Genomic DNA, 27,992 nt, shown 5'->3' with positions numbered 1-27,992 from the left:
GCATCTTTTTTTAATATGAACGGACTATTTTGTAATGAATGATATTGTGTGAGAGAAATAATAGACATCGACGTCATCATCGGCAATAAAATACGGTTAGGGAGAAAAATTGTTAATGGAATTTCACACTAAGTTAATCAAACAATATAGGTAAACATTTCACAACACATTTATTTTTCAAAATATTATACAGATTATTTCAGATTTTACATTGCACCGAGACCAATAATTAATCTATGCATTGCACATTACAACTTCTGGGTCCAGTTGCATGACACGTGGTTGAAGTTACGTTACAGTTACCATTAATATCTGATCACCAATAAAAAGAAAAGTGGGTTGCACAAGATTAAGATTAAAGGAAAAAATGCTCTAAAATTGACAAACCCTGACTGATTGACTGAGTTAATCAAAATGGGTTTTACACAACCCATTTTGATTAACATGAATAAATGGATCAAGTTTAACGGTAAGCGTAACGTAACTTTTACCGCCTGTCATGCAACTGGATCTTAGCCATACACCTATCAATTGTACAGTCAAAGGCCAAAACTCGTTAAGCACCTTAATGATTGAATTCGCTTGCACTGCACGGCACGGTTGTGCGCACATCTGAGTGTTTGTGTGGCGTGTTTATAAAAAAAGATCATAAGCGTGACTGGTTTTTGATGCAATGGTATTGCGGAATTGCTACTCGAATTCTGAGGCCGACCGTACATTACACATAGGTGGGTAATTAAAATATTATGACTAGATTCAGATCACCAGAACTTCTTAACTGCTACCTATTCATTAAAGATCACAATTAAAAGAAAAATAAAATCTAAACATTAGCAACTATTAAATTATTGTAAAAAGTAATTCAACTCCCTCAGAATTCTGATCCCCTGAAGTTAAACATATTATTACCTGTCCTGCAGAAAAAAAATCACATTTGAAAATGGCGTCATACAGCCGCCATATTGATTTTTTCCAAAAAAAATTATAGCCATTTTCTCTCGATATAAAGTAAGGATTCTAATGATATTATACATCAAAATCTGTTCAGACATTTAGAAGTTATGGTGGAACAAAGAAATTCACATATTATACATACATGAATACTGAAAAAATAACACTCCTTTTGGGTCGCGTCCAAACCTAAATCCGTGTCGATAAAGTGGCGGGCATATCTACTTGGTACAGGGGTTTGCCTTGGAGACGAACATAGACTGCTTTTTACACCGAAAAATCAAGGAGTTTCACGGGATTTAAAAAAATCTAAATCGACGCAGATGTATGTCGCACGCATCATCTAGTTCAGAACACTTATCTATTTATAGAAGTGTAAAAAGGAGCTTGCCATTGCAGCCGCACCGCGCAGATGTTGTATACACGTGCAACATGAGTTCCGGTACGTTGCCGTGTAGAAACCAAAGGGGTATGCGTTTAATACCTGCCATGCCCTTTCCAGGTTAGCCTGCTTCAATCTTTTACTGCATCATCACTTACCACCAGGCGAGATTGCAGCCAAGGGCTAACTTGTATCTGAATATTGTATCTAAAAAAAAGTGAGTTGCTCAAAATCGGAGATACACAGTCAATAGATAAGTAAGTAAGTATACCATTTCTATTAATGTTTAGAATTCTATGCTCGTCACGAACTTTTTTGCTGTCTTAATAATATGTATGACAAGGCCTATTTGAAGCAAGCAATCCAGGACACGCCTTGTAAACATCCAACAAAGGAATGGAAAGTAGACGTTATCATACCTTAATCTTTGGCCTTGCCTTTTGGACTACCTCATTTTTGCGCAATATTTACGTTTCTAGGTACCGTACGTTACATGCAATCACTAAGAAAAGACTGCAATCTCACGTTTATACAAATTAGGAGTAAGTAAGTAGACACGTTTTACTTAGAAGAATTTCTAATAAAATTAAGAGTTTGAAATTAAGAGAATTTGTGATTAACGACATAAAGAAAATTGATGGAACTCTGTCAGTAAAATTACCACTACCTAACGGCTAGAGAAGAAGACAAAGCATAACTAGTCGCAAACAAATAGTACGTACCGCCATTCAGGTTGCGCCGTTTTGCTGGCATCACTGCCTCTAGTAAAAAGAAAACTCTATGCATCAAAATAAAAACACTTCAAAAAATATTTGATACTAGATGATGCCCGCGATTTCGATTGTGTCGATAGGCAATTTTGAATTTTCCAGGAACAATATAGTACCTAGCCTAGGCCCGTCCCTGTGACGGAAGCTATTTCAAAATAGATGATACCTGCGGCTTCATCCACATGGATTTGGTTGAAATCCCGTGGGAACCCTTTGATTCCCTTCCGGGACAAAAAGTAGTCTACGAACGTTCCTGGGATGCAAGCTATATCTCTGTACCAAATTTCGGCACAAACGGTTAAACGTGAAAGCTAGCGAACAGACAGGCAGACAGACAATTTCGTATTGTTTTTATAATATTAGTATGGATTTTGTATGTAGGTAATGTTGTAGATGATCTATTTGTGTTGTGCATTACGAACTATGCAAGGACGCAAATACATAAGTATTTATAGAAGTGTAAAAACTGGAAGATGCCCAACACTAATATTTCTTTTGCATCATTGAAATATTCTCGATCAAAACGTGGAGTATTGATTCATAATTTATGAGTAGGTATAATCAATCACGGGAAGGAAGTTCGTATCTTCAAATAGATATAAAAGTCTAAGTTATCAGTATTTAAAATAGTGTAGACCGTGTTTGCTCGCACATTGGTTTCTACGCGGCATCGCGTCGTACCGGATGATTAGATCGGTTGGCGGACTGGCTTTGAGATACGGTGGTAGCTAGCCACGGCCGAAGCCGAGCAAATTTTAAATTCCTAAATTACCCCTGCTAGGAATTGAACCCGGAACATCCTACTTATAAAAACACAGCGCTTACCACTGCGAAATTGAAAGAGACCAGATAGATTGTCAAAAACATAAATACTTAAATACATTTTATTTTAAACAACTACCTAGGTACATTTCATTTCATTTTTAGGGTTCCGTACCTCAAAAGGAAAAAGGAATCCTTATAGGATCACTTCGTTCTCTGTCTGTCTGTCCGTCGTGTCTGTCAAGAAAACTGTATAGGGTAGGGTACTTCCCGTTGACCAAGAATCATGAAATTTGGCAGTTAGGTAGGTTTTATAGCACAAGTAAAGGAATAAATGCAAAAACCCTGGAATTGTGTTTACATCACACAAAAATAAATTAAAATGTGTTAATGAACAAATAGTTAATATTTTCAAAATAAGATAACTGTACCAGGTGGGGTATCATAATATGACCTTGCTTTACCTGTATATTCTAAAACAGATTTTTTTTATGCATTTATTTATTTTTGTTTTTGATTTATCGTGCAAAATGACGAAAGAAATACCCGAGTACGGAAGTCTCGGTGCGCGAGTCTGACTCGCACTTGGCCGGTTTTATTTAAAAACTAGACTGTTTCAGTTACATTAGGTGGTTCAAAACCAAATGCGTTTATAGTTGCAATGGGTCTCACCATAGCTAAGTGGCTAAGCCTAAAGTACATGTATGAAAGGAGTCCGAAACAAATTAAAGCTAATGAAACCGTGAACGTAAAGAAACTGCTCGCACAGGCGCAACTGGCAGCGGTGGCGGCGCGGGCGCGGTCGCGGTCACGAGTCGAGCAGACGACGCGCACGCAGCGTATCCGCGACGTGTCGAAGTCGTCGACGAGCACGTCGCAGCTCGGTGCAGTCGGCTGCCGCTGCAGCTGCTGGTGGTACCTCGCCGAACGATTCCGTTGGCGCCGACCAGCTCTGTGATTAACAATCTGTTATTACTTCCTAATCTATACTATACCTCTCCACGACTAGAAGTTAGTATAAGTAGGGCTTTCTCTGTTACGTAATCCCATACAAATGACAAAGAGAAAAACTCGTGGACATTAACCATCTTTAGTCACCAACCAATTCCAAACGAAACTTTGTTTTCGAATGTTTTTTGAAAACATGTTTTTGATTGGTTGGCCACTCAAAATTGTTAACGTCCACTAAGTTTTTGTCTTTGTCATTTGTATGGGATTACCTACGTAACAGAAAGAGCCCTACACTTACTAATTTCTTTCCGTGGATAGAGTACATTATAACTAAGTAACTAGCAACTGTACCTATAATAGAAGGGAAGATATTTTAATTGAAATCGTTAGATATCTAAAGTTCAAAAATTTGCTTTATTTTACCTACCTAATCACCAGATGACATAGATGAAAATATTATTTCTTTGTTTAATGTTAATCGCATGCCGACTGAGCAAACATAAAACAGTTTTATGGCACTGAATTAGTTGTTTTTTACGAGTTACCATGACGTTAACTTATAAATAATATCTATTGCTGGGTTTTACTTGTGAACCAACAACTTGCTAACTAAGTAACATGAAATTACTTAAATGTACCTATTTCTTTTGACGTACTAAGTGCCGTACAGTGCATTCGATTATTTTCAAATATTACTTTATTTTCAATATCAACATCTAAGGGCGGGTCTGCTCTCGAATGAGAAGGCTTCAAGCCCTAGTATACAGCTACTACGCTAGCCCAGTGTAGATTGGCAGACCTCACACACCTTTGAGAACATTAAAAAGAACTCTCACATCTCAGACATGTAGGGTTCCTTACGATGTTTTTCTTTGCCGTTAAATCAAATTATCACCTCACCGTCATGCATGACTCCGTCAAAAGTTAGAGGTGCGTGCCCGGAATCGAACCCCGATCTCTCGAAAAGAAGGCCTACGTCTTAACCACTAGGCTATCACCACCTTACTAAGATACAATCCCTACACAGAAATTACAAGCAGAATTTACTTGTAGAACAAAACCTGAATATTTTCAAAGTATACTAACTAACGTTATTTAAATTTATAGCTGTAATCAGTTTTAATAGAGTGTGTAGATACATCTGTACAAGGCGTTTATACGTCGTTATTATTTAGAATATTGCTCGTAAATCTTGCCGTGAGCTTTACTCGCGCGCTGTTTCGAAAATTGAATTGAAGTTTCAACGGTAAAGAGAAATCTATTATCTGTATAATATAGGGGATACAATTATCTCTGGGCTTGATTCGCTCCAGCAATGCGTGGGGCTGAAATTGCTTGTACAGGATTGCATAATATTATTGTAAATTAAAGATTTGAAAGCGTAACCACCGAGTTTCTTGCTGGTTGTTTGGGTAGGAACGTCATTCCGAACCAGTAAATTATTTTGACGGTTCAAAAGCACTTGTAAAAGTTTACTATAATATTCTCTATACTAGACACTTTTGCACATAGGATTTCTCTGTAACCCCAACTAAAAAAATATTTTCAGATACTTCGCCAAAGCAAACCTGGGACGGGCAGCTAGTCTCTATATAAATATTTTCGTAAGTTTAACTAGGTTAGGTACCTGACAATTAACATAATATTATGCAGCGAAGACGCGCGGAATTTCGCGATGTTGTCATTAGACATTAGATCATTAGATTGAATTTTGAAATTTGAACCAACAACAACTCCACAAAGAGCGGCGAGGCGCGGCTTCGGTAGCAAACTAGTAGGCTAGCTTGGTAAGTTACTTTTTTATTATACGAACTTTCAGCCCGATCAGTCCAGTAGTTTGAGCTGATGATATTCGTTAGTCAGCTACCTTTCCCTTTTATATATTTAGAATAGATAATCAACTTTTACTAACTATCTTGCATTATCAACGTTAATGCAACATAGTTATTAGGAATATTGGTCTAGACTAGACTGGTTGAGCGAATCTCACCTTGGATTGCTAAGGCAAACCTAAACAGCTATTTACTGTAAAACACTGACCTGACATAGGAACACCATCACACAAACTAGATCGTCGATGAGACTGCGATGGATGATCACGAATGGGCAGCACATTCCCCAATACCTATAAATAATTTTGCTGTCTATAACTTCATACAAATATTTACCTCCTACCAAATAAAAGTTTTTTAAATCACAGCCAATTTACTATGTCTCTCTAACTTCACTCACACATTATAAAAATACGTTGAAGATAACGAAGTTAACCTTATATTAACATAAAGTTAGTAGATATTTGTAAGTATTATAAGTAAGTAGTATAAAATGGAGCCATAACTGTAGAGACAAGCAGCCAGAAAAATAAAACCCTAAAAGTAAATAAATAGAGTAAACATATAAGTAATAAATGTTTGAGCTCTACAAATCTTTTGAAAATCACAATACTGCATGCAGCCTAGGTCGTGGTAGGCGTCATTAAAATCAATGTAAGAAGTATGTCGTAGCCCAATCGTAGAAATTAAGTGCTAGATCATGAAGAGTCTTATATGGGTACTATACTGCTATACTGCTTGGCTTTTTTATGGTTTTATATTGATCGGACTAAGGCTCATCATGATGAAGACATTACAGTGGAATATGTTTTCACGAAATATGGCACTTCATGATAATATTATAGGTAACTCTACAATCGGGCTACAACATCATAAGAGACTGCTATGTAGGCGGCTACCCCTAATGATGGCCTTGTAAATAATATATTTCTTGTGACAGTGAGGTTAAAAGATTAAAAAACTTATAGGTTCAACCCACATACATAAAATAATGGAAGGAAAACAAAGGACTTTTATGGAATGTAAAAATAAACATAAAATCCATGCTATTGCGAGCAAACAATCTACAGTAAAAAAACTTCGAGGAAATACTCACCTGTTTAAAACCTCTTCGATATCTTATGTTCATATAGCAGTATATAAATGGGTTGTAGCAGCAATGTGACATGGCCAGCCAGTGGCTGACGAACCAAACGTAAGGCATGCCCGGCCACGTTGCCCAATCTTCGTCTTGTTCGTGGATTGTCCATAGAATCTACCCATGAAAGAAAAATTACATGAAATTGCTATTATATTATTATAATATTATAATGCTATATGCAAAATAAGTACCTATATGTCCACGACAGGTCGAGATGTAAATCGAGGTATGAGGCGGGGAGGGACGTCCCGCACACCCGCACGTCACGTCGTTGCGCTCGTCCGCACCGGGTTAGCGCGGGGGCTGTGCGGACGAGCGGAACGAATGCAGGGTATTCCCTACCCTATTGCCATTTCGACCTGTCGCGTACCATAGGTATTTCAAGTATTTACCGGGAAATACCTACGACAAGTCTTATTAAAACGCTTTGCTAACGCAGACCGGCTTGCGACTGGCTTCTTTCAAAGTGGTTGATCCCAATTTACTAATTATATTTTACTAATTAACAATTTGAAATGCTACCCCTAATTGGATAGCATTTGAATACTACCCCATTACAAGTTAGATTAGGTTATATTTTTTAATTGCTCCTTTAAAATAAATGTTTTTTTAGTGGTATTTTATAAACATAAACCTTGAGATTATTAAAAAAGAAAGCGAATATGGTCACTATTGGTTTCATTAATTTGATCCCTACGTAATTAGCACACTACAGGGCTCAAACGAAGGCAATTATATAGAAATTCCCCGAACCGTTGATTTATAAGTAGTTATTTTTTCTTAAATTAACATTTTTCATTTTCCTTTTATTTTATTAAGTACCTACCAAGTAAGTAGGTTAAAGGGACTGGTATACTACTAACTGCCCCATCTCTGATATACATATTTTAATACCACTGTACATATTAATAATAAAAGAACCACACCAATTAAAGAGTGAGTGGCACTCACAGATAGTGGCACTTACATCTACCACTCATGTGCTTCTAATAAGCTTTGATCGGTGTATGCCCAATTAATCCCAAACCCTCCTCGCTCATCCTAAGCCTATCCGATCAAAATCGTACGAGAGTATAGTCAGCGACAGGTCGAGATAGCAATCGGGGTATGAGGCGGGGAGGGGCGCCCCGCACACCCGCACGTCACCCGCGCTCGCTGTGCGGGTGTGCTGGGCGTTCGCCGTTCCCTACCCGATTGCTCTCAACTTATCGCGTACTATACCTACATAGAATAAGTATTAATTATTTAGAATATGAAAAACAAATTTGTTATTTCTAATTGTAATTTATGCCTTACTTATAATAACGTAAGTATATAAAATATCCGCCAATCAAACAGGTACCTACCTACTAGGTATATATGTACTCAGCAATCAGCATGCATTAAACTAGCTTATGCCCGCGACTTCTTCCGCGTGGACTAGGTACACCAATTTCAAACCCCTGCCTTCAAAAAATTTCTTTCCTAGCGAATGTATACGTCATAATAGCTATCTAAGTATCTGCATGCTAAATTTCAGCTCGATCCGTCCAGTAGTTTGAGCTGTGCGTTGACAGATCGGTCAGCTAGTCAGTCATTCAGTCATTCCGTCAGTTAGCTTTTCCTTTTGTATATTTAGAATAATGTTGTTAATATAAAGCTATATTTATGTTGGTATAGATACTTGCGATAAATATATTGAGTGGGAGCCAGCATACAGTAAAAACGACCACCACCGTCACCATCATCTTAATCATCTGAAAACAATACAGATTAAATAAGTTCATCATCGTCAATGCAAAATAAAAGCTTTTTATTTTGCAATGACCACGAAGCAAAGCACTTCGTATTAGGTATATGTACGTGGCTGAAGAATATCAATCACATCTATATCAGGGTGTAGATGTAGATGACTTGCGGTTCGATAGTATTCCATGGTTTAACTATCTCGAATGTAGTAGGTAATCTGCGATAGACACATAATAATGAGTACCTAATGTAATGTGTTGACTAAAAGCCAATTGCTTATAAGACGGGGGTTGCGCCAAGGCACAAAGTAAAAATTTTGCTGCAAGGAATACTGGGTTATGCAGACCACTATGCTTTTTTATGGTGTTAAAAATGTATCAGTACTTAACCATAATGTAAATTTTACCATCTGCTATGCCCTGAGAGAAATAAAATTCTCAATTAAAAAACCTTTTTCAAAACAAGTCACGTACTAAAACGAATATCGTGTCAAGAGTCAAGACAAATCCAACGAGCCCAAATACGATGGAGCTATGAAGAGTAATTGAAAAGTCCCTATGACGACCTCCCGGCTTCATGAGATCCTGGACATAATGTCGTTCTATAGAGCCTACTTGTCAAGACAAATCCAGCGAGCCCAAAAACGACGAAATAATGTTTACAAGTTGAGAAATTCCTATGACCACATCCCGGCTTCATCATGAGACCACCTTGTTACATAATATGTGTTCCTAGCTCAATCGGTTTGGGGGACCTGGTCTAAAATTCAGTTGACCACATACTACCAATTATACCTTCTAAAAGGTACCTTGGTAAATCTATGCCCCTAACCACAGAATATACATAATATAAAGTATACAATACGTACCCTAACTAACTGCAAATACAGTCGGCCAGAATCCGCAGTACCACAAAAATAGAAAAACAAACTGTTTGAACTTTACTTGACTTAAATCTACTTACATATTATTTAGAGATCTGTTTTTAATTAATAAGATTGTTGATGAAAATATGAAGAAACATACTTAAATATTTAATAAGTCTGCTTTATCAATTAGTCACTAATTGAGTATAACTTGTATTTTATACCGCCTCTGACCAAATTTCTGAAAACGGAAGGTCAATGAAATTAACTTTTATATGAAAATTTTCTTTACATTTTCTGAAGTCGAGGAAGGCGCATAGTATATAATCAGATATAATAGTAAAACAAAACAAGTTTTTGGCGGCACGAAGTTTGCTGGGTCAGCTAGTTATACATATTATTATTAAGATATCAAAATATTGTTTGGACCCAAACGTTTTGTTGATAAAGAGTGCATTTCGTTCGGATTTTATATTTTGACGTGCTTTTAGTTACGACGTATTGTATGATGAGGTACGGAAGAAACTAAGGAAGTTCGGTCACCCATCCAGTCACTAACTGGGGTCAAGGTTAGTTAATCAGCACAATCGAAATTCAGAAAGAAAGACAAAACCAAATTTTCTTTCCTATCTAACAAGAAATTCTCTAAGTCTGAAAACTAATTACATAATAAGCTGAAACTGCTAGCTGTGGGCCTTAAAACTTTCAAGGAAATTCTGATACTTGAGTCTAAGCTTTGTCATAAGTTCAATAGATTATTGATCATAGGTTATAAACCAAACGTTGCTACACTTGAATTAACTGAAATTATGATAAAGTTGACTAGAATTTCATTGAAAGCTTACAAATGCGAAAATGTGTCTGCCTGTCTGCTAGCTTATCTGTTTAACCGATTTTGATTATATTTACTTGCTTTTATACTTTTTACCCCGGATAATTAATCGATGAGCTCCCACGGGACGGATTTTTAAAAGAACCGAAACTTACTCTATCTAGTTTTACAGAAGTTAAAAAAATGGTTAGTAAACACGTTGCTTGTTTTACCGTTTGAACTTAGTTTAAACTATGAAAACACTTAATGAAGCTTTATACTTACCTACTTAATATATATTCTAAACTAAGATAAAATTTGGTATTTTTTTTCTTGTCGTTTAAGTGTAAAGATAAAAAGTTTTTAGGAAAAATCTCATCAAAAATTTAATTTTTAAACCTCTTTCTCTACCGTAGTTGAAAAATTTAATCCAACTCGGCGTCGTCGACGTCTTAGGTACCTGCTGGATTACTAATTAATTACCTAGAGCGGTAATTAATAAAAACAGTCTTAAAAGAACTCACTTACCTACTACTTTTTTAATTAAATGTTTTACTTAGATAAGTACCTACTTAAGTGGGTTGACCTGTAATTTGATGTATCTCTTGAAAGTTTATATTCGAGGGTTTTTGGAATCAATTGATACCCGTCTCAGTGGCAAAAACTACTGATTTTCAAAGTTATGGCCTTATAAGTAATAAGTGAAATTTTCGCTCCTCAATGAGACCTAAACTCTTCCGGTCGGGATTTAATTGAGCCCATCCACCGACCACCAGCTATGGCAAAAACTACCAGTTTCTAGATTGATGGCTTTATTTTTAAGTCCTTGTGAGAACTTCGCTTCCCGCTGAGTTGGTTCGGCAAATTAGGTTTGTCGGGTCAGGTCAGGTGAAAAGCCTTGTCTTTTACGATTATGATCTAGCCAGTTTTCAGTTTACCACGTTTCGATCTCAGGATATTTCGTCACTTCGAATCACATAAAGTGGGTAAATAAATTTCAAAATATTATAACTCACGAAGCCACCGCGGCCTGCCTAGATTCACATAATTAGGGAACATAAACGACATAATAGCCTAGCGGTTAGGACGTCCGTCTTCTAATCGGAAGTCGGGGGTTCGATCCCAGGCTCCGATTAGAAGGCGGAACCTCTACCTCTGACTATTCGGAGTTATGTGAGTTTTAAGTAATTAAATATCACTTGCATTAACGGTGAAGGAAAACATCCTGAGGAAACCTGCGTCCCTGAGAGTTCTCCATAATGTTCTCAAAGGTGTGTGAAGTCTACCAATCCACACATGGCTAGCGTGGTAGACTATGGCCAAAACCCTTCTCACTCTGAGAGGAGCCCGTGCTCTGTCTTTAGTGAGCCGGCGCGGCGATGGGTTGATCATGATGATGATGAAGCGACATATGTAATAAACTTTCAGATTATATTAAGCACTTGTTCAATCATATCTCCTATACGAACCTGTGTAGCAAATACATCGATGAGCAAAATATAAGACACAGATAGTTATTTCTAACATCTAACAAAAATCTTTACACCCAAATGCTCCCAAAGCTTTCTTTACACTCCCAATTCCCAAAGCTTTTTTGAAAATAGAAGCTTTATTAGTAGTCTCCATTTTAAGATTTCGCATTTAGTTACGTAGTTAGGTACCTATATTGTTTTTTGGAATTTGCGCAATAAATCGAAATATTGCTGGAATATTTGCATTTTGTTCATATTATGTATATTTCTAATATAATACTCAGAACTCTGTAAGGAATCAATCAAACTGACAGGTCGAAAGATCACAGTGATCTACAGCAAATAACTGTTTGACCGATTTTGTTTATTTTGGAATCTCTTCGTTTGAAATTCACATCACACCATTTTATAAATGTAATCGTTGTAAGTACAGTATAAGTATACCGGAACTTTTATCCACACAACTAGTTTATGCGCGTGACTTTGTCCGTGTGGACTACACAAATTTCAAACCCCTATTTTACCCTCTTAAGGATTCATCTTTCAAAAATCCTTTCTTACCGGATGTCTACGTCGTACAGCCCGATCTAGCCAGTAGTTTGAGCTGTATACGTTGATAAGTAGATCAGTCAGTCAGTCAGTCAACTTTTCCTTTTTATGTATATTACTCGAAATCCTAAATCAGGGTTCAGGGGCAAGGCTTATTGACTTTATAATTAAGGCTAATAATTTTAGCGTTTAAACTACCGTGAGTGATTTCCATTATAAACACTATCTACTACTATATGAAAAAGGACCCCGTATGGGTTCGAAACTAGTCGGGCTAACGTCGACTACACACGTGAGTAAAGCCGGGACAGATAGTATTTATAAAGGCTAATAATATTGAGCTTGTGTATAGTGACAACGTATTTTATGTTATTTTTAGTAGCTAAGTACATAATACAATGTTACCTATGGGATTTTATCTCCGAACTAGATAAGATCGGTGTTGGAATAAAGTGCAGTTTCAAGTTTGTACAATGTACATACCTATTCCCTTAAGCATCACAAAACCAGCTACGTGGTAGGTAGTACATAGAACCGTACGGCTAACAAAATAATATAATTAGATATACTTACCTACACATAAATAAACAAACTCGTAGAGGTATTAATAAATATTAATTTAACTAGTTAACTTCTGGTAACGAGGGAATCAGTTAAGTCATAGTCATTTATAATAGTTACTACTTATAGGTACTATATACCTACCTACTCATCCCGAGTCATATTAGTAAAATGAAAGTAGTAAGTACCTACTAATATATCCGACTCATTCGATAGCTGAAGGCCCAAGGGTGGTAATTTTTTAATGGGCTACGACAGACGTTTACAATGGAGATCCTGAATGAAGTGAATTCTATGAGATTGAGTGTAGTAAAACAAGGAAGACCAACTTCCTTTGCGTTTTTGCAAAAGCACTAGGATTAGGGTGGAGAAGACTGTGCGAGTTGGGGCGTATTTAATTCTGGGGCTACGTTCAAATTAATCTAATGCATTCATGCATTTATAAACTCTAATAGGTAATGACTTATTCTGGCACACGTTCACGTTAAATATCCGTACGTAATAGTAATCCATTATCAAGTGAAATGTAAAGGTTTAAAACTGAAACAAGCAGAAAGCGCGCGCACTAACAGCCCGGCATGCTGCTGCCTCATAGGTACCTGACGGTTATAGGTGCACACTGCACAGACACATCAGTACCCGTAGTATAAGATTTTACGTCTCATTCGAGAATCGAAACAAAATAACATCAAAGTATGGACCTAAAGAGCCTTGAATTGAAGTCAAAAATTCAATGCCACTGATTTTAATTTCGCAACGTTTCCGCTTGGAGCACTGGCTGTAGATAATTATGTAGACAAAGTTGAGCTTTAAAACAAGGCAGTTAAGATCCAGTTTACTATAACGCGGAAGTGTTTCGACTCTCGAATTCTAGTAATGTTTGGTGAGACGTAAAATCTTATACTACGGGTACAGGAGTACCTACGGAAAGTTAGGTATTTCCATTCACTTGCTTCTACAGTGCGTAAGGCTGCCTGTCCACTGGTGCGGAGCGGAGCGGAGATGTGTATTGTTGACCAATCAGAGTTTTGTCACATGACGGAATGAAATTATCACGTTATTTATCGACAATCTGATTGGTTTGCTTAACACATCTCCGCTCCGCTCCGCACCAGTGGACAGGCAGCCTAATACGGTACATACTAGATGATGCCCGTGACTTCGTCCGCGGGGATTTAGGTTTTTAAAAATCCCGTGGGAACTCTTTGATTTTTCTGGATAAAAAGCCTATGTCCTTCCCCGGGATGCAATCTATCGCTGTACCAAATTTCGTCAAAATCGGTTGAACGAATGGGCCGTGAAAGGCTATCAGACAGACAGGCAGACAGACGGACAGACAGACAGACAGACACACTTTCGCATTTATAATACTAGTATGGATTTTATAGGTAGGTAGGTATTAAGACGTCTCTTAGCACCGCAGCAGCCCCGTTGTGAGCACTGACTTTTTTACAAACCTTTCGTTTCGAATGCTGGATCCGCATGTCTCGAACAGTCTGCGCCTCGCCAGGAGGACGTCCCCCCCAAACTACATGTGCTATACGCGCGTAAGTGCACACAAGCGCGGCCAGTGGCAGGCCAAACTGTAGTACCATCAGTGCACACGAGTATTGGTGACTTTGCTCCGGCCGTTCCCACTGTTCCAGGCAAATGTCCCTGTAATTAAAAACTCTTAGAAATAAAACTACTTAACTAAAATTAAATGGAGATACAAACAAAAATATATACTTTAACATTTAGGGTTAAACAGGGTTAAAGTACCTTTGTTTATTAGGTAATTTATTTTATAGCAAGTTACAGATAGCTATTCTACCAACACTATTATATGGACGTGTTGACCTTTTCACGTCACAATTGCTGAACTCGTAGGATTAAAACACGCTAAGCCGATCTAAATCATAATCACGAAACGTAGACGAAGCAGCAAGAAACAGCTATTATGCATTAATCTTCTGGTGATAAATTAGTCTTTACTCATTACATGAGAATTATTAATAATAATTTAATTCCTACTAACAGGTTCTCAGCTAGGATTACAATGTTACAGCTCATCTCCAAAGTAATAAATTAGGCTCTTATATAGTTCTGACGTCGCGGAAGTACGTATGCGGAATATTAATGAACTGGTTGGATACCTTATTCTGTTGAATTATGAATCTACAGTTAGTTCACTCTGTCAATGTCTACAGCTGAAGGGTCTAAGTGTACTTACGCTTTGCAATATTGATGCCATTCGGTAGGTCTCTCGATCCGGGACACGATGAATATTGGGCCAGCTGTAGAAAGTGCCCCTCCCCAAACTGCAGCCACTACCATTTTGGCCGCAGTCTTACCCAATCTAGGTTTTAACGGCCTCATGATAGCCATGTATCGGTCAATAGAAATAGCTAATAAAGTGTACGCGCTCACTAACACTGAGACAGCTTGCGAGTAGTTTACAATTTTACACATAACAATACCAAACGGCCAGTACCTCAAAACTAGCATTGACACAAATGAAAATGGTACACAGAATATAGTCATCAGAATATCACCAATAGCTAGATTCATTATAAAATAGTTTGTCACTGTTTTCATTCGCGGGGAAGTTTGCACGACGAAACAAACTAATCCATTTCCAACTAGAGCCACTATGAATACAGTGCAATACATGAACAATACGAAAAATTGAAATGTCGTAGTTGATAGTAAACTGCCGGGTGGTGCCGGCGCGCAAATCTCGTCGTCTTCCCATGTTGTATTACCGAAGTCACTTTTGTCACCGTAGTCTGCAGTGCTTAAGGTATAATTAGCGGTGAAGTTGTAGTGTATACTCGATTCATAATTTTCAAACTTTTCATAGGAATCAAACATCATGCGTTACATTTTTCTGTTGAAGATGTTCTGTTCTTTTCTTCTGCCACTCGCATGTAATACCTAACATACTGTAACAATAGGAAAAATATTTTTGTAAATTAATACAGATATGAACGTATTCCCAATGGGGTCCCAAGGTGCTAGAAAGGCGACCTCGCACCGGAAAGTGCAGCGTTGAAAGAAGCCCCAGAGTGGACAGACAAAAAACGAGTCCAAGGAGCCGTTGGATTCAGAATTCAGATGGCACAATAGCGTGACGTGTAAACTGTGAATGTCCTATGCAAGGGATCTATGCCCAGCAGTGGACGTCTAACGAAAATGATGATGATAAATATGTATATTCAAAATTATGATTAGAGTTTGTGACCCACACAAATATGAATTAAGAAAATATGCTTTACGACGATGTGCTTGAGTAATACATTGAGGGCTTGAGGGTTTAGGTTATTGGTTTCCAACAATGCAAAAGCTCCGGTGTAAACAAAGCGAAGCGAAACAGTCGTATTCCAACCAATTTATGGCGACAAGGAATAGCACTCGCAAACACACGTGCCATATTGTATTACGATTTATTTTACCAGTGATACCAGGTTTTTGTTAAAATTGATTACACGTACAAGGTGGTAAAAGTTTATGACAACGTTAGCAGACAAATTGGGGCCCTTGCCTACCGAAACTCGGAAGAGAAACGTAACCTGTCTCGTTTCGGTCATCTAAAGTTAAAATTGAAAGTCTAACTTAGACTATGTTTATTATGAGTTTCATATTATTAAACACGTAGGAAAGCAATAAAATTATTCTGTATATTTACGATGGAGTATAAAATACCAATAACAGATACTTTTACACGTACCTACGAGTATAAGCATTTTTATACTTGGGGTCTGATCATACGATGGCACGATGCGTTCTCATCGTGTGATGAAAATGATCCAAGGGGTTTCGTAATAGATCGCGCGATGCCCATCACATGTAATCATAAAGTGACCAACTTTAAAAAACCCATTAACTACGTGGAAGAAAGATTGGTATTAACGCTCAGGTATGTTTTTTATTTTTATTATGTACTAGATGATGCCCGCGTATTCGTCCGCGAAGATTTCAGTTTTTTTAAACCCCATGGAAACTCGGATTTTTCGGGATCAAAAGTCACCTATCAAACCTAGTTGTAATCAAAATAAAACAAATAATATAGATTATTTTATTACAAAAATCAATTGCCGCATGTATGAAAGAAAGATCCATCACTTGAGATTTGAGAACGACTCGACCGATTTAGTTTTTTTTTGTTGTGTTCGTAAGATTTGTATAAGAGATAATATTTTTTTGGAAAATCCGCTGAAAAAGTCGGTATTTTTGTATGAAAATCTCAATATACTTCTTTCCCATTTTCTTCAATGGTAGTCGATTGGTTACTCGCCCGCGCCGGGTTAGCACGGGGGTTGTGCGGGTGTGCGGGGCGTTCCCTCCCCGATTGCCATATCAACCTGTCATGTACTTAGGTAAATTACACCCGTGTGAAGCCGGCGCTTTCGTATAATACCTATTTATACTTATTTTCAATATCTATATTTGCAATATTTACTTTTAACTAATGACCCATCTCGGCTTCACAGATTTTCGGTTGCATAACATAATTATATTCTGAAACGCATAGTAGATATACAAACGGAAAAAGTGACTGACTGACTGACTGACTGATCTATCAACGCACAGCTCAAACTACCTACTGGACGGATCGGGCTGAAATTTGGCATGCAGAAAGCAGACAGCTATTACGACTCAGACATCTGCTAAGAAAGGATTTTTGAAAATTCAACCTCAAAGGGGTAAAATAGGGGTTGGATTTGAGTTGTCCATGCAGACGAAGTCGCAGGCATGAGCTAGTACTAGATAAATATACCTCCATGAACATACGCAGATACTCAAAATAAATGGCAAACTCAAAATGTCTCTCATTCCATAAAGTGGTTTCGATTTAGGTGAGTAAACAAGAAAGAAATGTTGTGAATTTGTGATTCCTTGAACAGAAATTGCTTTCACGGAAATAGACTAGACTAATGCTGTGGATCGGGGTTTGGGTGATGAATGAGATAGCATTAAGACAAATTCATTATTTATGTACGAAGTAAATAACTACTTTTTAATAAAATATGTAGGTATCTATCTACTAGCATAACAAGGAGTAACCTTGGTCCATAACGATTATCAGGAGAAATAAAACGTACATAGATTAAGAAATACTTACCTACTTCTTACTTGTTTTTAATGGATATACCTACTATTATGTAGGCATGGATGTATGAAAAACATGTATAGTCCGCGACAGGTCGAGATGGCAATCGGGGAGGGAACGTCCCGCACACCCGCACAGCGCCCACGCTAATCCGGTGTGGGCGAGCGTGTGCTAATGTAAACTTGTTATACTTATGTACATACTTAGGAGTAGACACGCATGACAACATTTTAACTAGGTACGTGTGGGATTTTTATATGAACTTTCAGATTTCAGTGCGCCCCATAATTTTTAATGGATATACCTACTATTATGTAGGCATGGATGTATGAAAAACATGTATAGTCCGCGACAGGTCGAGATGGCAATCGGGGAGGGAACGTCCCGCACACCCGCACAGCGCCCACGCTAATCCGGTGTGGGCGAGCGTGTGCTAATGTAAACTTGTTATACTTATGTACATACTTAGGAGTAGACACGCATGACAACATTTTAACTAGGTACGTGTGGGATTTTTATATGAACTTTCAGATTTCAGTGCGCCCCATAATGTATTAAATAAACCTTAAGCTATTGAAGCATAATACAATGACAGAGAAAAATGTATCAAACACATGGAAGTTCAAAATGAGGCCAATTTTTATCGACTGTAATACAGCCCCTACAATCTCACATAATGGATTTTCACTCTGAAACTTATTAGGTCACCCTTTCGAAGTTCATCAATCACTTGGCCCTTCGAGTATAATGCTAAATAACATATTATACCTACCTACTTATTCTAATATGGAGTTTACCTACTTTACATTTAAATTTCGGTCTCAAAACTTTTAAATAATATGAGCTGTGAATTGAGTAGCCTGAGGAGTTAAATTTTACGCGTTATATCAACGTAAAATTTAACTCCTCAGGCGCCATTTTAATTTTTTGGTCATATTTCATGTCAAAAGTAAGTACGATTTTTCAAAAATATCAAACTTCTATTTCACCCTCTTAGGGGTGGACTTTTCAAAAATCTTTTCTTAGCGGATGTCTACGTCATAATAACTATCTGCATGCCCAGCCTGATCCATTCAGTAGTTTAAGCTGTGCGTTGATAGATCTGTCTGTCAGTCAGTCACCTTTTTCTTTTATATATATAGATTTTAAAGGTGAACCGTACTTTTGACATGACAGTTAACCATAAAATTAAATGAATGAATTAATATGGCGCGTGAGGAGTCATTTTGTAGGGACTATACCACTAGTGGCATTAAGGTTCTTTCATACGTGCTACAGATAGGTATACAAGCATACTATCACCATAGCGGCAAAAATGGCACCGGGCATAAAATTATTTGATAACGCACCCATTCACAGTTCACACTACCATTTTATGATATTTCAAGTTCAAGGAAATGGTTGTCGCGGCTTCCTATTCGGGGGTGTCTGGGGTGTGATCCCAGGCACGCACTTTAAACTTTCCGGAGCTACGAGTAGGTACTTATGTGCATTTTAAGCAATTAAATATCACTCGCCTTTATGATGAAGCAAAACATAGTGAGGAAGCCTGCATGCCTGAGATTTCTCCATATACTTAATATAAATATTGAAGTAGGAATGGATTCCGTGACTTTGGTACCTAATATTAATTATCTCGTAGATAAACTACCTAACATTTAAATTATAATTGGTAATGCAAAAATATCAGAAACCCACTTTTCTTTTATATTTCTTATACTTATTTGCTTTTTGTTTTGTTTGGTTTTAATAATTAAATTAAAACAAAAAGCAAAGTCTATTTTCAAAGCAACTTTTTGGGTTTATAAGCCGCTTTTGCGTTGAGAGCTGCCTTAGGGGTTCATGAATGATTAAATAAAATCATCGCTTGATGCCCGCTATGTTGCTTGTCTTCTAATGTGCGATTAATTTATGTGGGCTTTCGACACTGTCTCAAGCTAAGAATTTACTTTCACCACAGAAAATATAATAGTACCTACCTACTGCTATACATCTAATTGACATAGTATAATATTGGTGGTGTGACGCATTGATGTATAAGGAATGTGAATTGACGCAACAAGTTGGCTGCCGACAGGTTTCAACTTTCATCACAGCTTTCAGCCAATAGGTACTCGTACCTATCCCAATAAAATCTACTTATATGTAAAAATATAACTTGAATGTCAAGCAATAAAGTCATAAAAACAATTTAATTGTACCTATTGTATAGCTACTACCTACTAATATAGCTACTACCTACTAATATAAAGAACTTGTAAGTATGATGGGTACCTGACCCATCATACTTACAAGTTCTTTTGAATCATTATACGCCATCTGATCCGGCAGTACCTAATGTTTGAAATGTAAATTTCTGAAACATAAATTATACCTACCCTGAGGTAAATGTACCTATTTGTTACCGAAAATAATAGCTCTCTACCAATCACTAAGAGCGTAGAAAGTTTTGTTTGATCCTCATTTATGTTTGACTCTCTCTTGAAGAAAAGAATCAAACTGAAATAAATAATATCAATTATATTTATTATTTAAATGTATATAAATTAAGTTACTTATATTATGCATACATTTAAGAAATGAATATTATTATATAGGTACCTACTCAATTATTATCAATTCTTTTATTTTAATTTTAGCAAAATGAGATTTTGTTTTAGTAACTGACGCGACCTCTGCTCATGTATTTTCACAGCGAGCCTGATGTTGCTGACATCACGCGCATTTTCAGCTTTTTCTTAACTGATGCACCTTCTGCGGGTTTTGCGGGTATCTTATTTATTTTTTCAGATACAAGTTAGCCCTTGACTGCAATCTCACCTGGTGGTAAATAATGATGCAGTCTAAGATGGAAGAGTTATGGCAGTTTGTATTAAACCTTGGTTTCTACATGGCATCGTACCGGAACGCATAATCGCTTGTTGGTACGGCTTTGCCGATAGGGTGGTAGCTACCACGCGCGAAGCCTCCCACCAGACCAGACCAGAAATTTAGAACGTATGAAATTTCAAACCCCTGCCAGGAATCGAACCCGAAACCTCCCACTAATAAGACCACAGTGCTTGAGGTCGTCAAAAATTATTGCGTTGTATTGCGGCCGTGTTTCCTTTAAACAAAATCGTGGTACATATATTACAATTCCTTTGAGAAATTTGTTGGTACCACATACCCTTTATGCAAAATTTCTACCCCATCGCTATTCCACCGGGAATGAAAATCGATAAATTAACCCTACCCTTATAATTGCTAAAGTACAAAGGTACTGCTAAGATTTTATAATTAACTGCAGTTTCAGCAATTTCAGGTCATTTAGCCAGTGAGTTCATTTATTATTATTTTAGAGTAGATACCATAGGTACCTTGAGATAATTTAAGACTTCATTGGTTTTCATTTTTTTCATAAGACGTGATAAAATTATAATTTACGAAATTAGGTATAGGAGACTAATATTTACTCTGTCACTGATCAAATCCCCTGGTCGGCCCTAATAACCTTTCCCTATCCTTTCACTTTAAGTAAAGTGACATGGGCGTCGGACCATAGTAGATGGTAGAATTGTCTTACTGAGGTCTATGCGGCAACATCGTGCGGGATATGTTTGTGAGGACGAAGGTCTAGACTTTAGTTTAGGTACTACCAGGATCTCGTCGCCGTGGGAAAGCTTCGGCGGGCTGCGGGAGCTCACGTAACATTAAGATAAGAGGATAAGTGGCAGAACGGCTCAGAACCGTGATCGTGGCACTTTGTTGGTGATAGGATCCAGACCGCGAAGCACGCGGAGATCTGCTTTTAAGTGTAAGTTTGCTCCAGAAAGAGGAGAAAGACAAGAGCGACAAGGACAGAGAGAAATAATTTGTAAAAACAGGAATATAAGAAGAAAAGAGAGCAGCTATCGGGGGACCCTCGCGCAATTCAGTCCATATAACAAGAGTTCAGGTTATGATTTATGAAATAGCGATCTAATAAAGAAACTTGTTTGACATCTACAACAGTAGATTTGCTAACTGAAGTGTCGGCTTTTGTTTAAATTAAAGATATATGATAGCGGCTTATAAACCCAAAAAATAGATGAAACACATATGATATAAGTCAACGCAATTAAGTCTTAGTATACAGTAATTCATTTGGACTGGACAAATAATGATAAAAGGGATAAATGATAAATAATCCATTGTCTATATCATAAGTATCTATCTGCAGACTGCAACACATTACACAGATAACAGAGATAATTACATTGCTTAGTTAAGATCTTTACAATGGAAATTATGAGATATCCTTAACATCAGTTGCAGTAGTAAAGTAAACTTAAAATAACTGCCTTTTTAGGCTGAGACTGGAGCAGTGTCTCCTTTTACAGTAATTATTTTACAACATTTAAATGAAAAACGAACATATCCATGACATCTATTATTAATTAGCTGATGTCCGCGACTTCGTTCGCGTAGATTTTTAAAAATCCCGTGGGAACTCTTTTATTTACCGGCATTAAAAGTAGCCTATGTGCTAATCCGCTAACTCCATCCAGTACCTAGTTAGTGGAGTTCGTGAAGGAGTAACAAACATACACACATACACGCATACTTTCGCCTTTATAAAATTACTTATTGTGATGTGATGCTAGTCTGGCTAACGAAAGATGAGACTGGAAAAGCGCGGCAAATTTAAAAAATATCAATATTACAGACCCGGAATAACCTAATTTGATAGTAAAGAAATAAAAATAAGCACGTAATTCTAAAGTATCAAATTATATTCATCACGTATGTCATACTACATACACATATGTCGTATGTCGTACATATGTCACGCTGCTAACGAAATTAGTCATATTCAGTAAAGTAACCAGTAAACTTAACAGTAGGTAAACTATTCTTATTCATAAAAGCTGTCACTATATTTCATTCAAGAACTTTTTCTGTCTTGATCATTTAGAAGGTATTTCATAAACTATTCCATTAAAAATACATGCCTTGGGTTCCGCTAAAGTACCGATAATCGTGTTTCCAACAGCATGATCCGTTTTATTGGCTTCTACGAACAGTGTAACAGGGCGCAGTAAATTTTTTACGGCCACACTCCAGTAATTAATGAATACTCTTTCGGCATTCAAGAATCTTTTACAGCTTCCAGGTGGTAAATCTCGTATTTAAATAGGATTTTAAAGCTATTGTAGATTTTACTTCTGGGCACATGAATAGGTACTATTAACATAATTAAAAAACAATTAAGTACCCACCAAATTACAATTTTTATCAATGATTTTATACTGCATGTGCTCGCACGTTATCCGAGCTATCTCGCACCGCGCTAGTGCGAGCGCTGTGCGGGTGTGCGGGGCATCCTCAGCCGATTGCCATCTCGACCTGTCACGTACTATAGGTATGTACGTCGCACGCATAGGTACGTAGCTTGGTAGAGTTTAATAAAACACTTTGACTTGACAGCGGGAATTAATTCTGTCGAAAAAAACTTCCATTTACAAGGGATTAATCAAGATTATTCGTGGGAAACAATGAAAGAACTGCCAAATGCCAATCTGTTTTCTTTAAGCCTACTGACGGCGTAGGCTTTATAATTGTCTATATAATGTAAGCGGCGTAGGTATACTAGCACATTAATTGTGCTTAGCTCAGCTGTATTCTTTACATTATGGAGAAGATAAAGAAAGATATTTTTATTAAAAATATGGGTACAGCTATAGTATTAATTTACTAAGTACGAAATTTGTCTGTCTGTCTGTTATTTTTTCACCAATTAGACGTTTAACCGATTTTGACCTAGCTTGCATCAGACAACGGGATGTGTGTGTGTGTGTTGTGTGTGTGTGTGTGTGTGTGTGTGTGTGTGTGTGTGTGTGTGTGTGTGTGCGTGTGCGTGGTCGTGTAAGTGCGCGTGTGCGTGCGTGCGTGCGTGTGTGTGTGTGTGCAGTGGATACGTCCTACGTTATTGTCATAATTTGTTTTAACAGAGAGGTTTTTGACATTTTGCAGATTATTTCACGGAGGTTTGGGGCCCGGGAACAGTCAATCATCTACAATTACATTGCCACGAGAACAAACCACATCAAGGGGAGCTAAGAGCTTTCAGACAAAGGAATTTCTAACGACGTGGATCTTCGCATAAAATAATAATCTAAAACGATAAGGGATATACGTTACTCGCCCGTCACAACTCGTTATTCTTTGTACCGCGTAATTTGCTGAGACAATTATTATTGTTGTAGCAGAAAATTATAAATAAATATTAAGGTATTTTTGGGTAACCTTTGCTCGTAAGATGATCTCTACAATTTCATAACTAAGTACCTAAGAAGTAACTAAGTAGATTCCTTGTTTATAATTTGATAATTTGAACCACGAGGATATGGAATAGCCCACTGAAATGGATATAATATAATCGCATCGATGTATACCTACACGTACGAGGGAAGAAATGTGCTCCAAGTGACAGTTATTTTTTGTGCCTATTCGAAGACCTCCACCGCATGTATAGTTCGCAACAGGTCTATGGCAATCGGGGTGGGGACACCCGCACAGCCTCCGCGCTAGACCGGTGCGGGATAGCACGGGTGACGTGCGGGTGTGCGGGGTGTCCCCCCGTTTCATGCCCCGATTGCCATCTCGACCTGCCGCGTACACACCAGTAGATATATAAGGAAGGTATAGTTATCTACAGGGAGTTAAAATTGTCACTTTGTGTCAAATCGTCTTCGTGTTGACACTATGTTGTCGTGACATTCTGCTGTGATCTTATCAGTGGGAGGTCCTGGGTTCGATTCCCGGCTGGGAAAATTCGGAAATTTATTATTTCTAAATTTCCTATCGGCAAAGCTGTCGCCAAGCGATTTAGCGTCCCGGAACGATGCCTTTGTATTACCCAAAAACCGGCCAAGTGCGAGTCAGGCTCGCGCAACGAAGGTTCCGTAATTCAGTCGTATTTTTTCGACATTTTGCATGATAACTCAAAAACTATGATGCATAAAAATAAATAAAAATCAGTTCTAGAATACACAGGTGAAGACCTTTCATATGATACCCCACTTGATATACCTAGTTATTTTACTTCGAAAATTGAAAATACTAATTATTAGTTTATGACCACAAATTAAATTATTTTTGTGTGATGTAACCACAAATTCACGGTTTTCAGATTTTTCCCCTAATGCCAGCTATAAGACCCACCTTCCTGCCAAATTTCATGATTCTAGGTCAACGGGAAGTACCTACCCTGTAGGTTTCTCGACAGACAGACGGACAGACGGACAGATAGACAGAGAGACAGACAACTAAGTGATCCTATAAGGATTCCGTTTTTCCTTTTGAGGTACGGAACCCTAAAAATGGTATGGGTTTAATAAAAACTGCCATACCTGGTTAGTCGCTTCGTCTTAGACTGCATCATCACTCACCACCATGTGAGATTGTAGTCAAGGGCTAACTTGTACCTAACTGAATTTAAAAAATGTAATATTTAATTCCTTAAAACGCACATAATATAACTCTGAAAGTTTAGAAAAGAAAAGAAGAAAGAAGTGCGGGCCCGCCCGGGATCGATAGGCTATCACCGCTTTTATTTTAAAAGTAAAGACCTATTCCATATCCATTTTCCAACATATCACTTATTCAGAAATAATTTTGGGGCCATTAAGGGAGTTTTTATTTCGTTATATGAAATTGAAAATCATTTTTAGCGATATGGAAACGCCCGCATTATAATGGTTCGATATTAAAACTTTGTTATAACGAGTTAGGGACAGCTTTAGGTACTTATTATTCACGTAAGTATTAATTTTAATATCACGTATCAAATACACACACATATACACGTACAGACACACAAGGACGTTAAATTGGTGTTTTCAGTGTTCTCCGGACACCAGGTTGATTGATAAAGCTTTAAACACACGGACGGATCAAATAAAGATCACAATGGAAGTCCCATTACATGAGAGCGCAAGAAAGGCTACCCTCAAGGAGGACTGAGGAGTGGAGTCCAGTCTGCCAAGACTGTAGCTCCTAAGAAGAAGAAACATAAGCAATGTGCAGCGCGGCATGTGACTGCAACTGAACGCCCATCGTTGTCTGTCGTCGCTGAACGTCATTAGTTATTACTGCGCGTATACGCGTGGAGGTCCATGTCATTATTTGTTCAAGAAACTGAAGTCAACAAACCACATGAGGTCAAACTGTAGCGCGTGACGTAAAAAGCGCTCGATTACAACAGCACTAGCAAGCGCTATTCAGTATCGACGCCTTCTTCAGACTTCTAGAAGTCGCGTTGGATACGTTTTAATCGCGCGTTCTCTTTGTTTTTGCCTTGATATTAAGCAGTAGCTAGGAATACTAAGGCAACTCAATTTTTTTGTACTAAAATACGATCAGAAAATATTATGATAGGCAAAATTGAGATATAGGTATTCGGACGGCACAATAAACTTTTATGTGGCATATAAATCAAGACGAACACTTCAAAATATTATATACGCATCATAAAATTATTATACTCGATTTAGGTGATCTAAATCAATTTTAATATTTCATAGGCAATCTCTGGTTTTGATTAGCTTACAGCTGGTTCATAAACATCGGACCAGACCTCACCCTACCTTTTCTTAAGATTAATGACATTTTACACAAAACAATTTTCTTATATCTTCTTAGACTTGAAACATCCATGTTTCTTTAATTTTACACTACAAGTGGCTCTAACTCACTAAAAATATCTGGAGAGGTCAAGAAACCTACAGGGTTCATTAATTTCCGTTGACTTAGAATCATGAAATTTGGCAGGTTGGTAGGTCTTATAGCAGACATTCACAAAAAAAATTAAATTGTGGTCATGAACAAATATTGGTACTTTCAACTTTCGAAGTAAAATAACTATATCAAGTGGGGTATCATATGAAGGGGCTTCACTTGTGCATTCTAAAACAGATTTTTATTTATTTTTATGCATAATAGTTTTTGATTTATCGTGCAAAAAGTCGAAAAAATACGACTGCAGTACGGAACCCTCAGTGCGCGAGTCTGACTCGCACTTGGCCGGTTTTTTTTAATAGTAACCCAACTTCTCAAATTTTTCTAGTTTTATAAATGTAGGTACCTATAGGGAACATTAAATTAGCTCAATTCAATGAAACACATCCTTATACAAACTGAATCGTCATGAAATATTAGCTAACCCTAAAACATTGTAAACTTACAAAAAAATACTGTTAACAACAAAAAAAACTGAGTAGGTAGGTAATATGCACATGAACCCATTGAAGTAGGAAGTACCTAATAAAATACTTAGTAATAGTTTTCCTTGATTACATACCTTATATTATGTCTTCGATTAAATATTCCGCGGAAGAGTTTCAGCACATGACTATTAGATATATTAAAACTTATATGTATGTAACTAGGCACCTATACTAAAAACTTTTCGCAAAGTTTACCAAAGAAGTAATTTTTTTTAGTCTCTACACAAAGATTTCACATAGCTGTAGCAAATAAGTGTTTGGCCATAATTTGGAACTTCGGGAGTTTTAAGAAAATACAGATAACGGGTAAGGCGTGCGAACAGCGCGCGGTCGAGAATAGACTCACATTTTCGCGCCGCGGCTCCCAAGACGCGGTGCGCTAAGCTTTTCATTTACAGTTACAGAGGCTCTAGCATAACTTTTCCAGTTATAAATATGTCGTGTAATATGGACGGGAAATGGGCGGAAAACATGATTTACCATCTTCATACTACGTGACGGATATTCGCAAAAGTTACGTCTTGAGTGTAATTTGACGAAGTTAACGAAAACTGTTCGCGAATATTGTTTGGAGTTGTCAAATTATGGTTAACTAGCTTATTCCCGCGATTTCATCCGTGTGGACTACACAAATTTCAAACCCCTATTTTGCCTCCTATCTGATAGATCAGTCAGTCAGCTTTTCCTTTACATGTTTAGATTTCTAAGATTATACAAAATTTTAATTTGATATTTACAGTTAGTTATAGATACAGTTGAAGTTAACTTGAAAAATGAGGGCTAATTATCTTAGAGTCTCATCTTCTGGTTAGCGCGACTGCGATTGCCTGACCAACAGACTGCGACTGTCTAACAATTTGGCTGCGATCGTAAGGGG

At 37.4% G+C, this 27,992-nt stretch overlaps 2 protein-coding genes across 3 annotated transcripts in view; one reads left to right on the top strand and one right to left on the bottom strand.

Moving 5' to 3' along the window:
• The window catches only part of LOC117986911 (NADH dehydrogenase [ubiquinone] 1 beta subcomplex subunit 2, mitochondrial-like), a 132,694-nt gene that overhangs the window by 92,511 nt on the left and 12,191 nt on the right, over positions 1-27,992 (top strand). The gene's annotated exons all lie outside the window — the stretch shown is intronic.
• On the bottom strand, positions 153-27,404 carry LOC117987222 (RYamide receptor-like). Of its 2 annotated transcripts, XR_011237395.1 has the most exons (8): positions 27,190-27,404; positions 14,988-15,699; positions 14,233-14,431; positions 8,457-8,525; positions 6,745-6,903; positions 5,857-5,941; positions 2,056-3,817; positions 153-1,540 (listed from the first exon to the last, which is right to left on the bottom strand). XR_011237395.1 is itself a non-coding variant. In XM_034974179.2 (7 exons), exons 2-7 carry the CDS (start codon positions 15,629-15,631, stop codon positions 3,597-3,599), a joined length of 1,377 nt encoding a protein of 458 aa, XP_034830070.1. In that variant the 5' UTR covers positions 15,632-15,699; positions 27,190-27,404; the 3' UTR covers positions 153-3,596. The 2 variants fall into 2 exon arrangements, 1 of the variants encoding a protein (XP_034830070.1); XM_034974179.2 differs by having other exon boundaries at positions 153-3,817.

The sequence above is a fragment of the Maniola hyperantus genome, chromosome 12, assembly GCF_902806685.2.
Source record: "Maniola hyperantus chromosome 12, iAphHyp1.2, whole genome shotgun sequence".
Taxonomy (NCBI): domain Eukaryota; kingdom Metazoa; phylum Arthropoda; class Insecta; order Lepidoptera; family Nymphalidae; genus Maniola; species Maniola hyperantus.
Note: the sequence above shows the minus strand (reverse complement) of the source record. Positions and strands in the feature narration are given on the sequence as shown.

Bases quoted from the DNA above. Each gene is read 5' to 3' on its own strand.
- LOC117987222 (XM_034974179.2), bottom strand. From the start codon at position 15,631: ATGATGTTTGATTCCTATGAAAAGTTTGAAAATTATGAATCGAGTATA. The intron at 14,432-14,987 runs GTAAGTACACTT...TTTTAATTACAG, and splicing joins TGGCATCAATATTGCAAAGC to GGACATTTGCCTGGAACAGT. The intron at 6,904-8,456 runs GCAAGTATCTAT...TTTCATGGGTAG, and splicing joins TCCCACTCAATATATTTATC to ATTCTATGGACAATCCACGA.